We start from the raw sequence: 15,453 nt of genomic DNA, 5'->3' as shown, positions 1-15,453 counted from the left end.
AAATGGTGGTAGAGATTCCAGTGTTTACATGGTTAATAAGTAAGGGGACAAGTCCTGAGCCATTTCTTTAGGTTAGTAGATTGTTAATTGGTTTGGCCCGTCCCAGGTTATACAAATGTAGAACAGTTTTGGTTTTCGTAGGGGGAGAGGGGAAGTAGAATGAAGTGGGTTGGTGAATAACACAAATCTCTGTTTTCTCATAGTTTTGTATTTCTGGTTGCTCTGATACCCATTTTGGTTTCACTTTAGGTTTTGGGCGTTGCCTTGTTTATAAAAATGCTAAATGTACATTGAAACGATATACCAATCAGACTTTTGATAAAGTGATGGGGCCGATGTTGGATGCTGCCACCAGGAAACCCATCTGGCGACATGAAATCTTAGACGCGGATGGTATTTGTTCTCCAGGTAAAAGCCTTAAAAAATTTTCAATGTATACTTTTTGAAATTATGAACGTTATTCAATAATATATATCTGAACATTTGGTAAACAGGATAGAAAAAAAATAACCTATAAACCCACTATCCTAACTTAGCCAGTATGGTCATTGTTTGGTGAATTTCATTCCAGTCTTCTTATGCATATGTTTTTACTTAGCAATAACCTATTCTAGTTATACTGTCCTAGTTATAATTTTGAATCATAGAAAATCCACTTTAAGGAAATGGTTAAAATAAGGTCATGTTCCAACACCTACGTTGGTATTTCATCATTTTTACACTGAGCTTACAGACTGACTTTGGAATCAATCTACTGCCTCTAAAAAGTGTGACTCCATCATAATTACAAGTGTATAATGAATTTTGCTGATGCAACCCACAGCTGCTGCCCGTACGAGTCTTATGGGCTAGTCCGGGAAACACATTGATCAGAGGAGCACACGCAAACACATGTCAAATTACAACTGGATTAAGGAATCCTATAGGGAGCTATGAAGGCATTTTATAGAAAGAGTATTTGACCTAGTCAGGAAGACTGGGATAGCCTTCCCCATGCGGTGGGCTGAACTATGAAGGATGAGTGGAGTGGACCAATGAAGAGGGGAGAGGAGTGTGTTCTCAGCAGTGGGAAGGGCTGGTGCAAGTGTCCCGCAGCTTGATAGTTAAAGGATCTGTAGAAAGAAGGCCAGTGTGGCTACAACGAAGAGCGTGCTGGGGAGCATGGCGAACGTGAGTCTAGAGAGGGGAACGTTGCAGCCACGTTAGTATTTCCATTATGATCCTAAACGCAATGATAGGATCAATTATGTTCTTTGAAATGATCATTCTGACTACCACATGGAGAAGAGTAGGAAGGAGCACAATTAGAGAGGGACCAACTGAGAGCTGTCACAGCAGAGCCGGTGACCGGAGCTGTGGTCAGGTAAAGAGAAGGTGTGGGTCGGGGAGACTCTCAGCAGGGAAATCCACGTGACCTTGTCACGGTGGTGCCTGCGTGGCGAGTACTGCATCTGCCATGCTGCCGAGCCACATGTGCGTGGCCTCCCCTCCTTGCTGCCTTTGTTTCTTGGAGAATTTGTCTCTCTCTTCACCCAGGTCATGTGGCTGGGAAATAAGGGCTGTGACAGTAATATAACAGTTGGTCATTGAATGTCCCATGAAAAGATACAAAGCAAGGGTGAGAACAGCAGGAAACTCAAAGAAATCATTTGATTCCCTTTGCCCAAGTTGGCAGTGACTTCTTACGTACTGGCCGAAATAACTATTAATAAAAGTAAATGGTCCAAATCTGTTCTAATACCCTAAGAGATATATAAAATTACTATTACTACCTACTGACATGACATATCTCCTGTTAATGTGGTCCCCTAAATCAGTTGCTCCATTTTATGCACACCATAATGTGAATCTATGATTTTATTTCATTTGGGCTTGCAGAATTATAAACAAGCCCTGTTACTCTCTAGTTCCCACTATATGGACTCATTTTTTTTTCCATGGCTAGACTTCGTAGACCAAGTCTAACCACATAGTTTTGAGCCCCAGTAATCTTTGCGTGTCACATGGATGATAACAATTTATCTAACCCTTTCTTTCTTAGGTGAGAAAGTAGAAAACAAACAAGTGCTTGTAAATAAATCCATGCCCACAGTAACTCAGATCCCTTTGGAAGGAAGCAGTGTGCCTCAGCAACCGCAGTACAAGGATGTGCCCATCACGTATGTATTGGTTGTGCCTTGGAAATGCATGGAGAGAGCCAGCCCTGGCCAGTGTGACTCGGTTGGTTGGAGTGTCATGTTGTAAACTGAAAGGTTGCGGGTTCAATTCCCAGTCAGAACACATAACTAGATTGCCAGTCAGGATGTGTATGATGGCAACTGATCGATGTTTCTCTCCCTCTCTCCCTCCCCCACCCCCTAAAATCAATAAGCACGTGCTCAGGTAAGGATTTTTAAAAATACATAGAAAGAGTCACTCACTCCCAGTGCTCCAGTCACTCTCCTTTTGTTGGTGACTCCAGACAGACATCTGCGTGGTTTCAGCTCCATGCTCGGACGGCTTTACAGGGGTCCCAAATCCAGAGCGGAATCCTCCTCCTCCCTGCCCTAAACAGGTTCCTCCCGGGTCCCTCCCTTGGCCAGAGGCACTGCCATCCCACCAGTCACTTGCAACACGAAACTGACCCTTTTCCTTTACCTGCCACACAAAGCCGAAAGCCTGCAGGTTCCCCCAAAGCTGTAGGTCCTCTCTCCTTAGCTGTCCTCTTTTCCTCTGAGTGACAGTACTTGCTCTCTGAGTCCTGGCCCTCCTCTCCGGCCGGACTCTTAGCTGTCCACACGGCGCCTCTGCCTCCAGCCTCGCACCTCTCCGCATCCCTACACTCTCTCTCTGGTGCTGCCAGAGTGATTTTTCTCGAACTTACTCATCTGGTCATGTGACTGTCTTGAGTAAATAGAATAAAACTTGAGTAGATTGAGTAAAACTCTCAATGACAATGTTGCCTACTGGATAAAGGCCAAAAAAAATAATACATACAAGCCCTGGCCGGGTGGCTCAGTTAGTTGGAGCATCGTCCCATGTACCAAAGGATTGCGGGTTTGATTTCTGGTCAGGGCACATACAAGAATCAACCAATGAATGCATCAATAAGGGGAACAACAAATCGATATGTTTTCTCTCTCTGTCTCTCTCTAGCCCCCCCGTCCCCACCTCCCCCTTTTTCTCCCCTACTCCATCTTTCCCTTCCTCCCTTTCTCTCTAAAATCAATAAATGTATCTTTGGGTAAGGATTAAAAATAAGAAGAAGAAGAACAACAACAACAACAACACATACAAGATTGTCCATGATTCTTGGCATACCTCTATAGCCTTACCCCTTTGCACACTGGGCCCCATGTTTCTAACAGATTGTTGCTTACTCTCCAAAACATACTCATACCATCCTACGTCAGGCCTTTAGCATTGGCTTCACCCGCGCCCTCTGCCTGAATGCCCCTCTGCTGGTGAGGTCTCAGCCCCAGGGCCTCCCCTCTGTGAGTTCCTCCTTGGCAGCCCGCCCTCCCCGCCACCACTGCCATCCCCTGCTGCTAACAGACCTGACTGTGTCTCTCTTGGGTCTTCCCTGTTCTCCGTAACTCTTGATGCCGTCACTATACTTCCCATTCTCTATTGTATTGTGAATTCCTTTGGGCAGGAGTTATGCCTGCCTAGTCTTTTTATACACAGAGCCTACAAAAATCTGACACAGAGTAGACTCTTAATAATGTTGTCGTATGAAAAACAGGGAGAAGAGGCAAAGTGTGTGAAAAAAATTAATAATGGGAAAGTTCAGTTGATAAAAGTGGCGAAGAACTTGGAGTAAAAGTCTGACAGGTGTCAGCTCAAATGCCCAGGCCCACTTCATATGTCCTGGGCAAGTTCTCAACTTCTCTAAGCACCAGTTTTCCTTGTCTATAATAAGGGAGTAACAATATGTGAATAATATGTGTGGTGAAGATTAAATTGCAACATTGAAATAAAAAACTGACAGTAACCAGAGGGGAGGAGAAAGGGGGATGGGGGGGCGAAAAAGAAGGGGAAGGGTCGTCAAGGAACAGGTATAAAGGACCCGTGGACAAAGCCAAAGTGGGGAAGGACTGAGGGTGGGAGGTGGGGGTGGGTGGGGCGGGGGAAGGTGGTGGCGGGAAAATGGAGACAACTGTACTTGAACAACAATAAAATAAATTTAAAAAAAATTAAATTGCATTATGTCTGCCTCATAATAAATGCTTAGTAAATGTTAGCCATTTTAGACTAGGACTAGTAAGGGGAAATTGTAACATTTGAATTTAATGTTGAAAATGAATGTCGTTTTTCAGAGCCCGAAATGGGAATGTCAAAATACTCTGTGGTGGATATTAAATAAAATATGGCCTGGAGGTGGTAGGTTCACAAATGGCAGTTTGGAAACTCTGTTTTGTTGATTTTCCCTTCACACTAGCTACAAAGGGGCAACAGATTCATATATTGAAAAAGTGATGATATCTTCAAATGCCGAAGATGCTTTTCTGATCAAAATGCTGCTGCGACAGACAAGGCGTCCAGAGATTGGAGACAAATTCAGCAGCCGTCATGGGCAAAAAGGTGAATTGTTCGATTTCTCAAGTTGCTTATAAAACTGAATATGCTAAAATATTTATTAACCATATAGGTAGGAGATGTTTTATATCTTTCTCCTATTAAAAATTTAGTAGGTTTGAAAAATTATTACCTCGTTATCAAAATTATTCTTGTTTTATTTCTCAGATTAACCTGTTTATATTTTAAAAGCATTTTAAAATATACTATAGAATTGCTTCTCTGTGCTATTCATTTCATTCCCCTGCCACTGCTTGGGCCAAAATTATAACTATAAATACATTCTAGGCAATGCAGCTACTGAAGTACAGGCAGCTGTTTGAAAAACTAATAGTGGTACCTGTTTTTTTTTCAAGATACATACTTAAACAACTATATATTCTGTTGGGCCATAGTATCATGGGATGTCAGCACTAGAAGATACCTCGGCATTATCTGACCCTTTTAGTAACAGATAAGGAAGTTCAGACCCTGTGTGTTAGGTGGGCGGTCACAGGCGCCCAGCCAGTTGGTTGCTGAGCTGGTGGAAGAACCCAGGTCTCCTGACTCCAGCGCAGCGTTTCGCCCACTGCACACGTTCCCACTCCTAGATGAGGTTTTCATCCCTTGGTGGTTTTGTTTGTGTGTTTGTTTTATCTTCAAAAAAGAGCACTGTGTTACTATTGTCTACCTCATTATCAATAGATTCTCTTTTAGAGAGAGTGAGTGAGTGAGTGAGTGAGTGTGTGTGTGTAGTCTATGAGTGGGAAAGTTTATCCTGGGGTTTGAATTTTGGCTCAGTCTGCTCCTTGCTGCTTCTAAGAGCAGCAGCAGCAGCTAACACTTTTGTAGCACTAACTGTGTGCCTGGCAGTGTCTCAGCACTTACACCAACTCATTCGCTTCTCTCAGTCCTAGGGGTAGGCACTGTCATTATCTGCATTTTGCAGGTAGGAAACAGGCGCAGAGAGATTAGTGGCTGGCCCAGGGTCCCCGGTTTGGTAGCAGAACGAGTCTTGGAGCCCTGGCAGCCTGGCTCACGTCCGTGCTCTGTAACTACCCTTCTGACTGTTAAGCAATGAGCGCTGTGCCTGGCACATGCCTATTAAGTGCCAAGAATGGACAGCAATGATCGTAAACATTGGGTGTTAAATTCATTCTGTTCTTCAACCTTGAATCCCACCTTTGCTTATGAATTATTAGTGTGATACCGTCTTTTTAATTGATTGGTTAGAAGATAACTGCCCATGATGGTCTTGCTGATTTTAACTATTTGCCAAGCAAGTAGATCCAGTATTACAATTTGTGTGGTCAGATCAATCCAGCCTTAGTTGTCCGTCCATCAAAGTTTTTCAGACTAAGAGACTGTTTCATCAAAAGCATTTTTAGTTTTCATTTGACAGATGCAGGGTTATCTTACCCTGTCAATATTTTATAAAAATTAGTTCCATGTGTAAGTGTGAACTTGGCACCTCTGCCTTAGACAGTCGTTTAAGATGCTAACTCTTAATTCCTTTTGAATTTTTGTAAACATATCTTGAGAGTCTAGTGTTTTCTGCTGCCTACCAGTGACAATGAAGTTCTGTGTTTTGAAACTGTTTCCTTTCTCTCTTGGTCTTGACAGTTTCTGAGATGCATTCCTAAGTCATTCTGGGGTAATCATAACCTTGTTTGTAGCCTCTATTTTACTAAACTTATTATCTGTACGAGAGCAAAACTTGATACTCTTCTTATAAAATGTCGGCACTGGAAGCTTTAAAAGAATGCACACCCTAAGAGAATATCTCTATTCTGAATCAGTTTCCAAACTTTACATATCCCAAACCCTTGTACTTTATTCCATCAGAGTATTGTGCAAAGCTTTGAAGGCTGACATACTCCTCAGTATTGTCCACCGTGTTCTCACTCCACTGAACTTTCTGAGGACAGGAGCTATGTCTTCATATTCTCATGAAGTCTGAAAGACGCTCTCTCCTGGCAGAGATGTGATAGATAATTGATGATGGCTGAATATGTGAATGAATTGAAGGTAGGGGAAATGGAAAGGGACAGATCCTCTACTCTTCATGGATTGATTTTGTAAAGGTTTTGATCTGTTACATGTGAGTGTGTATATGTATAGTATAGACAAAGCAGTACTTTTGAAAGTGAAAAACACACTTGATGAGTAATTTCCTGTGAATACAGACCTCTAGGTAAAATGTTAGTAAGTCTTTGTGCTATTGTATTTCTCAAACTACTAATATGGTAAGGATAATGTTCACTGACAGAAGTGGCTTCCAACTTGCAATGATCTGAAACAGCAGCTTTTACAAGAGATCTATCTATTCAGTCCTCAGGGGGTTTTGACTTGGATAGTTTTATAGGAAACCAAAAGAAGGCCTCCTGGGTTTAGGTGACCTTTCACTTGTAGTGAGGAATTTATCTTGCTGGTTTTCCTTTTCCAGATGGCTTTTAATCCAAGGGTAAAAACCTTCTGATTAGCCTAGATTCCCTTGGTATTTCCTTTTATAGCTTCATCAGATTCATTGAAAAATTGAGGGAAAAAACAGCAAACAAAAAAATAGTGTAAGCTTTTAACAGAATAATGGAAGGAATAACATAGAACGCTTAACTGAACATAATTTTTATTTCTTTTAAGTATAATTTTTATTAAATAATAAATGCACATGATTTAAAAAGGTCAAATAGTACAGAAAAGGGGTGATTGTACTGCAAAACATCAGTCTCTGCTTGTCTTCCGATTTGCTTCCCAGAAGCGATCTTTTCTTATTTTTATCTTCATATTTCTCAGCGACATTTTTAAATAACTATATATTCATTTATCTATTTTAGATATTGATATCCTATTATATGATAGGTAGCAGGACCTAGCACTTTGTTGCCACTCTTCCCTACTCCTCCCCTCCACTTTTAGCATAGATTTATTATAATTTTGGATTACCTAATTATTTATATTGCATTATTAGTACTACATAAATATTGTTCACTGCCAAACCAAACAGTTGTTGAGTCCATTTCCTCTCTTATATAACTTTATTCTTTTTGAAGTTAATAATCTCATATTTTTCCTTGCTTAATTTTTCTTATTCATATTACCATTTTTCTATACCATCTACAGCCTCTCAACAGTTGTCTACATGATCAATAGTCTGTTGAACCATTTTTTTCCCCAGAAGATTTTCTTTATAGAACCCCCGCTCTTCCTGCCCCAGACTGTGGTGGTGGTTTCCTGAGCCCTGGCTTCCCAACGTGTTAAGAATTGGTCATAGATGAGCTAAGACATTTATCCCCACAGCCTTCAGGAGCGCTGTGCAGAGCCTGGGGCAGCCAAGGCCATGAGCAGCCTCATTTTGTCTGCCCTGGAAATGTTTTCAAAAATGGTTAAAAAGCACTCTTAATTTCTTAGGGCTGCTATTATAAAATACTGCAGAGTGGGCAGTTTAGACAACAGAAATTTATAGTCCCAGAGTTCTGAGGCTGGAAGTCTGAGATCAAGGTGTTGGCAGGTTTGGTTTCCCTTGAGGCCTCTCTCCTTGGCTTGCAGGTGGCAGCTTTCTCCCTGTGTCCTCACACAGTCTTTTCTCTGAGCAGCATGCCTCCTGGTATATCTCCCTCTCCTTATAAGGACACCGCTCATGTTGGATTAGGGCCCACTTGATGGCTTCTTCAACCTTAATGACCTCTTTAGAGTCCCTCTCTAAATACAGTCACATGTTGAAGTGTCCGGGGGTTAGGTCCTCACCACATGAATTTGGGAGGGATGGGCGCAGAAGAGCAGAGTAATGGGACTTGTTGACTGGCAGGAACAAGGAGAGGGAAAGGGCCACAGGGACTGTGGTTTAAAGCTTGGTAATTGAGGCCACCGATCACAGAGCAACTTTGTGCCCCGTATGTAGCGGCTGCTGTTGTAGATACTGGAATACAATGATAAACAAGACTGACAGGGTCTCTGCTCTCCTGGAGCTTATGTTCTCTTGGGGAAGGAAACAGAAGAAGTCAAGAAAAATCTAAGCACAGTAATTTAAGACAGCGATAAGGGCTGTGTGTGAAGGACGATGTAAAAGAGAGACCGGTGTGGGGGTTAGGAGGGTGCACTTTAGGTGGACGACCAGGAATGTACTCTTGAAGAAAGTGCCGTTTGAGCCGAGACCAAAGGATGTAAAGGAGCTGGCCAAGCAAAACTTGGGGAAAAGTAAGTTCAAGAGCCCTGAGGCACGAATGAGCTTGGGGGATTCAGTACGCAGGAAAAAGACCAGTCAGGTCAGGCCTGTGCCCGAGGAGGAGCGTGGCGTGAGGTGCGGCGAGAGAGACTGGATGGGGCCCGTCCTACAGGTCCCTGTGCGCAAAGGAAAAGACTTTGGGCTTCATTCTAAATGTGATGGGAACCAATAGGCTTTTGGATGGTGAGTGTAAGCAAACGAGAGGCAAGATCTAAGTTACTTATTTTAGAGATCACCCTGGATTCCATTTGGAGAGCAGATTGGAGTGAGGACCAAGGAGGGAACAGGGAGACTATTGCAGGGGTCCAGGCAAGAGAGGATAATGGCTAGGAAATTAGACAGAAGTGGTGGATTCTGCATACAGCCTGGAGTTGAAACCAACAGGACTTGCTGATAGCTGAGATGTTGGGAGGAAAGGACAGGAACTGAAGGTGAGGCTTGTGGCCTGATCAGCTGGAGATGCTGTTTACCAAGATGGGGAGGACCGGGGAAGGAACAGTGTTTTGGTGGTAGGCAGGGGTGGGGGGCTTGGGCTCAGGTTAGAGATGCCCATGAGACTCCAAGTGAAGATGCTGAGTAGGCAGTTGGATATAGAGTCTGGAGCTTCAAGGAGAGGCGAGGGCTAGACATAGAATTTGGGAGTCATCCGCATGTGGATTTATAGTATTTTGCTTTTTGTGTGTGATTAATTTATAAGCATTTTCATCTATATTCCATCCTTTAACCTGTTAGTTGGTATTGTTGTTCCTACTATCTAGACCCAGGAAATTGAAGCTCAGAGAGGTGCCTACCATAGCTTGGTATGGGTAGAGTCAGAATTCAAGTTCAGGTTTTAGATTCTAAGTGCACTGCCTACTCTGTTAAATTTGGATACGATGGCTTTCTCTTCTGATACCCATTCTCACTCTGGCCCCTGGATTGCCGTATTCCCTGAGATTTCCCTGTGGGTAATATATAGGCTTTTCCTGAGACTGAATGAGTACTGATATTTCTCAATATATCTTTTCTGTTTCCTCCTTAAGATGGTCACACTCTCAAAATTCCTATTCTTCCTGGATAAACAACTTTATATAGCACTTCCCAGCCACCAATCCAGAGTAAATACTCTTGTCCACTTACCTTATTCCGGAAATGCCTGCCAAACTCTCATATAAATAGACATACTCCTAACATAGAGCTGTATTTTCAGGTATCTCTTTCCTTCTAAAATCAACTCATCGTAAAACACTGTTCCCACTCCCTTCTTTAATTCTCTGGTCAGGGTTTAGAGGTCTTAGTTAAAGTTCAAAATCTGTTAAGAATTTGAGCAGATATAAAGGAAAGTAAATTTTTGAGCCCTCAAGTCTGACCACCCTTCTGATTCATCTGGCTGTGATAGTGGGAACCGGAGAAGGGGCACCCTGAGCGGCAGTCACGTGCCGTGGGCGCAGCCGGCCGTGTCTCTAAGGAGCCGCGGGGCAACCGCGCCCTTAGCGTGGGGGCCAAAGAGGGACTGGATCAGACTGAATGAAATGGAGAATGTTGTCTGCACCATCATTTATGCTATTTGTGGTTGTCATGAAATGAGCTCATAAAAATTTCATAGTGTTGCGAATTTTCAGGGTGTGTGTATCACATCATGATTCCTGCAGTGATTTGTTTCTGTTTTGGTCTAGACACATGCCAGAGTGAGACCAGTAGTTAGTTAGTTGGCCTCAGTTTTCACTCTGGACATGAGGAGTGGTTTGGAAGTACTTTTTTTTTTTTCTTTTAACACCACCTGCAAGCTAACACATGTGAAAAATGTAAAGGTTATTTTGATTTAGTTTATCTATGTGCCCACCTCTTTTTCCCCTTCATTTAGAGCATTAAATTTGTTATTTTTAGTGTTCAGAATGCAACGTGGCCCTGCGGATTGTCTGACTTTTGTTAAAAGTTGACTTTGACAGAGCTGTTGTTAGCGATTATTTTTGCGCACGTGTAGTGTATAGATTGGATTTCTGCACCTAATGCCTCTTAAAATACCCCCTTTAACAGTCAGAGGAGACTTGACAACTTAGCTTCACAGAACTTGAGTATCTATCCTGCTCAAGCATGAACACTTCAAAGGTGTTAGGATAATTAGTAGCTAAGTGAAATACATGTGAAGGGGAAACTAAACAGCAGTGGTTCATATGTTATGAAAGAGCTCAGGAAGATTGAAGAGGACAGAATGAGTGGATGAACTGGAGCAGGAGACTCAGTACTAAGTAGCTGGGGATCAGTATCAGTGCTGTGGGATAAGAAAATATTGCATGTAATTGATCAGAGAAGTACTCCTGAAGAAGTAAAAGTGTTTGATCAGGAGCGGTTAAAAATGCGGTAGATCCGCTAGCAGCATCGCCTTCTGTGACCTCGGGAGTGGAGGGTGACTAAGCAGAGAGCCGCATGTGCAGGAAAGAGAAAGGATTTCTTAGAGACGGTGTCCTGGTTAGCATAAAGACGACTCCAGCTTGAGAAGCAGTCAGAACTCACTCGCAGCACACTTCTTAGATAAGGGAATTCCAATGCAGTCTTCTAATGGGAAATCCAAAGTTTAATAAAGTACAGTCCTCCTTTGGGCCTTTTTGAAGACCCGCGTGTACCTCATCAGTAAATGCACAGTGAGTCGGCTCCTCCCAGAATGGCCTTTGATCAAGAGTCTTTAGAATAGTTTATGCTTCAGTAGATTACAACGTATAGGGGAGGTGAGATGATCTAGTGATAATCCTCTGTGCACCAAAGTTGTGAATTCGTTGTGCATTTGTTTATAAGAGAAGGAATTTTTTTTAAGTTTTATTTTAATTTCAGTTGGTGATAAATATGAAAACCCTGAAGTCTTAATCTACTTTCCAAGTGTTCTAGACTTCTAGGTACCTTAGAGTGAAGCCACGACTACTGTGATAGATGCACAATGACGCTCCATAGAGGGAAATAGAGTAGAACATGGGTCTAGAATGTTCTTCATGTTTTCTCTTCATATTCTTTCTTGATCATTTTATAGAAAGAGTTAAAGATAGGAAGAGACATTCATATATAATGTGGGTTGGAGTCATGTTTAGAACTAGAATGTTCATTAAAATCAAAATAACATACGTTAGTCTCGTGTACTGTGGTATAATAAGTTCTATGTGAAGGTAGCTCATCAAAAGCAGCCATCTTTATCCTGAGCCTTGTTTTTTTCTGATGCCTAGTTCACGTATTAGAAGAGGTAAGCAGATTTCCTGTTCCTTTTTTTAAAAAATTCTTTAACAAAAATTATCTGTCAGCTTAAGGAATTCCCAAGTTTTATTTCATTGCTCAGGCAAACCAGATTATTATATATATTTTCCTCTTACTTTTGCTGCCATTCACAATGAGGGAGGAAACCGTGGACTCCTTTGATGTGGGATGGGGGGAAGCAATATATCACTTCCCTGAAAGGACATTTCTCAGTCTCTCATGTGAAAAAGGATTAGCACCTCAACAAAGGTCCTGTGGATCACAGAACTGGTCAGCAATACCAAACAGTATTCCTGAGGAAAGGAAGAACTGTATTTCAGCAAGAGTGTCCTGGCAAACAGAAGCTTTGTAATAACTGCAAACTGAGATAATGGCATACGCTCCTTGGTGTCTCCCCCTGAGTCCTCAGACAGCTCGTTTAAATGGAGTAAAGCCAACCTTTGTTTTAAAATAGAATTATAGTCTTATCGAAACGCAGGTTTTTCACGGAATGGTTCAGTGTACCTTTGGTTCTTGAGGATTATGCATTTACAGATAAAACCGGAAGTTCATCTTTGACCCTGTCTTCTTCAACAAAACTTCCATTACAACGTCACTTGCTTCCACTTTGCATGTAACAAGTTATTCAAGAACCCACTGAATTAATTTATTAAGATTTTGATTGTTTATTAGGAAAAACAAAAACCTACCCTGACTTTTCAACACAGAGAATCTTTATATGGTAGGTATGAAGAGGCTTAGGAGGGAGGAAAATGTTAATTCATGTGTGACAGAAAGCTGAGAGGATAGTTTATTTGCTAAATAAGGTTCGGGTAGAAACTTTGCTTTTTCCAGACCTTCATTTATATCTTTTTTCTAGATTATGTTTTCTAAAATTGAGAGAATGAAAAGGCTCTGATTTAAAGTAATAATAATAGTAACACCTTGTACTTATGTCGTACTCGAGACCCTCTAAAATCCTCTCTGCTTGACTGGAGCTTCAAAGTCGGGATGCTTGGCTCTCTACTTTGCTTGATCCTGCTTGAATGAAAGATTCCAAGTGGGAGGGGAGAAGGGGACCAATGGATCTAATAGTGTGAGCTCCAGGAGAAGGTATGTGATGCCAAACGGTCCATCAGAGTTGGGCCCAAAAAGAAACTCTGGCAGCTGTTACTTTAATGTTAGGAATCAGGATTATTTTGTCCACATAGACACTTTTATTATAAGGGGATTTTACTTAATTTACTATTTTAAGAACAAATTTTGGACTTTGGTAGTGAGCCAGTAACCCTCTGACCTTTCAGTAAATATCCAACGAGAGCTTTGAAATTAGGGTGTTTAGTGTTTTATGGCCCAGAATAAAAATCTCCAATTCTGTTTCCAAATAGTGTAGCCTCAACACATTTTATTAAGCTCTTGACACATTCAACCGTGTGTATTTTGTAAAGTTCCTATGGTTATTGTTTTACAATAGCTGCTTCCAGGAGCATTGTAAGGGTTTCAATTAATCAGCCCTTTGTGTGCTTCAGACTATGCAAATTTATCACATCAAACCATTCAACTGCTCATGGGAAAGCCATGTAAAAACTGTATTGTCTTCTAGCGCCTCCTCTCATTTAGAGTGATGTTTTAATAAGAAAGCTAATCAAGTTTTCTTATGCATTATTTATCTGTTAACATGTAAGGAAGAGCCAAATTAAAATTATGTCAACCGGGCTATGGCAAGTGATGTGATAGATCTGGAAATGATTCAACAACAGAACAAAGCTAATATGATTCAACAGTTTTCGTCTCCTCCCCTCCCCCTTGGGATTATCTAAGGTGCTGGTGGGAAAATAAAAGAAGGTTAATTCAATCACTGGAAAGGGAGAAGAGAAGAAAGGGAGTAGCCACCTGTGTTAGCTTTCACGTTTCGATTTAGAGATTTGCATTTCTGAATATATAAAGGTTTATGGAGGTGAGTGTATTCAAAGCAAAAACATTTCTTGCTTAATACGAACACACTTGAAAGCATTCCTGCTGCTTTCGTGGCCCCATGCACCACTATATTCATCAGCAGTAAACTGTTCCGCACTAGAAATCCCCAGCCCAAGTCCTGTGAAGTTCTTAAGTTATTAGGAGACACCGTCCTGATCGTGTGAAATCATCTGCCCAGCCCGGCTGGAGTGAGCTGCTTTGCAGCCTCTTCAGCCAAAGTCAGCGCAACTGCGCTTGCTTCTTCCATTCATTAAGTCGGTCTCCTTTGCTTTGCTAGTTTGCTTCCTGCTGAGAATAATTAGGTTTCTTCTATTATAATAATTCCTTGGATTTAGATGCTGCCTTTCTCTAAGGACCTTAAAGTACCTCTCAGACATTAGTACCTCTCATCTGTTCTTTCGACACAATTGCCTCGTGAGATAGGTGCTAATTATTCCCATTACAGAGACCAAACAAGTAAGGCTCACCAGAGAGTGGTGCTTTCCCCCCAGGAAACACAATGTCAGTTGAACAACACAGAGTCAAATTAAGGTCACCCGATTTCTTGCTCTCTGCCCTACAGAGATCTGAGAGTCTATAGGGCAATGAGTCCTTGACAGAGGACCTTCCCCCCACTACTCGCTCTCTCTCGCGTGCTCTCTCTCTCTCTCTCTCACACACACACACACACACACACACACACACACACACTCTTATGAACCTTTTAAAGACCACTCCTTAGCAGAGTGATCACTCCCTTACTAAACATCAGCCCTCTTCTTGCACTGTGACAGATACAGAAAAATGAAGCATCATTTCACCCTTCATTGCATGCAGCGTGTTCAACTGTGCAGAGTAAATAGCCTGTTCTAACAGGTACCTGCAGAAAGTAGAGCATTAGAATGTAGCAAGCTGAACTGTATAAATGTTTTCATTTTCAGTATGCAGTCAGGTTAGTCTGTGCAGGGCTCCTCTCAAGAGGAGTTGTATCCCTGAGCCTCTTCTTCTGTCCCCACCTCCAGCACAGCACTTGTCACACAGCGTATGCTTGGTAATTGAGGGAAATGATTCTCGCTCTCTTTCTTCACTCAAAAAAGGAAGAGTAAGAAAATATATTAACCACAGAGTGGTACATTTAATCCCAAAGTGGTTCTACTTGGAAGGTAGACTTGCTAAAGAAAAATCTTTTAAAGTTAAAAAGTGAAACAGAATGTGCTACTAAAATAAGACCTGGCTGTCAACACAGTAGAAAACCATTTGCTGATCGGTTTCCAATGCATTGAAGTCACATCAAAATAGCTCTTGTATCAAAGATGTTATTATAGTTGTCTTCTGCGCTTACTACTTGCTTTCCTGTCTTGACATGGTATTAGACTGCTTTAGTTTTTCTTTACCTTTTTTTTTAAAAATTACATTCTTCTTCTTTTTTCTATTTGAATTGAGATAGGACCATTATACTAAAACTAGTTTTGTTGTTTGTTTTTTTTTTAAAAAAGCCAAAAATTACTTTTGACCAAGTCAGTTTCTGTTTATAATTAGAA

General features: G+C 41.6%; 1 protein-coding gene across 1 annotated transcript in view; it reads left to right on the top strand.

Annotated features, from left to right (window-relative positions):
- Positions 1-15,453, top strand: part of POLR3B (RNA polymerase III subunit B) — a 105,120-nt gene that overhangs the window by 72,032 nt on the left and 17,635 nt on the right. The window contains exons 21-23 of the mRNA XM_054574585.1: positions 250-408; positions 2,042-2,159; positions 4,421-4,563. Of these exons, the coding sequence (XP_054430560.1) occupies positions 250-408; positions 2,042-2,159; positions 4,421-4,563 (420 nt within the window). The remainder of the gene's footprint in view (positions 1-249; positions 409-2,041; positions 2,160-4,420; positions 4,564-15,453) is intronic.

The sequence above is a fragment of the Pteronotus mesoamericanus genome, unplaced genomic scaffold (assembly GCF_021234165.1).
Source record: "Pteronotus mesoamericanus isolate MK-2021 breed Mesoamerican mustached bat unplaced genomic scaffold, CSHL_Meso_final contig_263, whole genome shotgun sequence".
NCBI lineage: Eukaryota > Metazoa > Chordata > Mammalia > Chiroptera > Mormoopidae > Pteronotus > Pteronotus mesoamericanus.
Note: the sequence above shows the minus strand (reverse complement) of the source record. Positions and strands in the feature narration are given on the sequence as shown.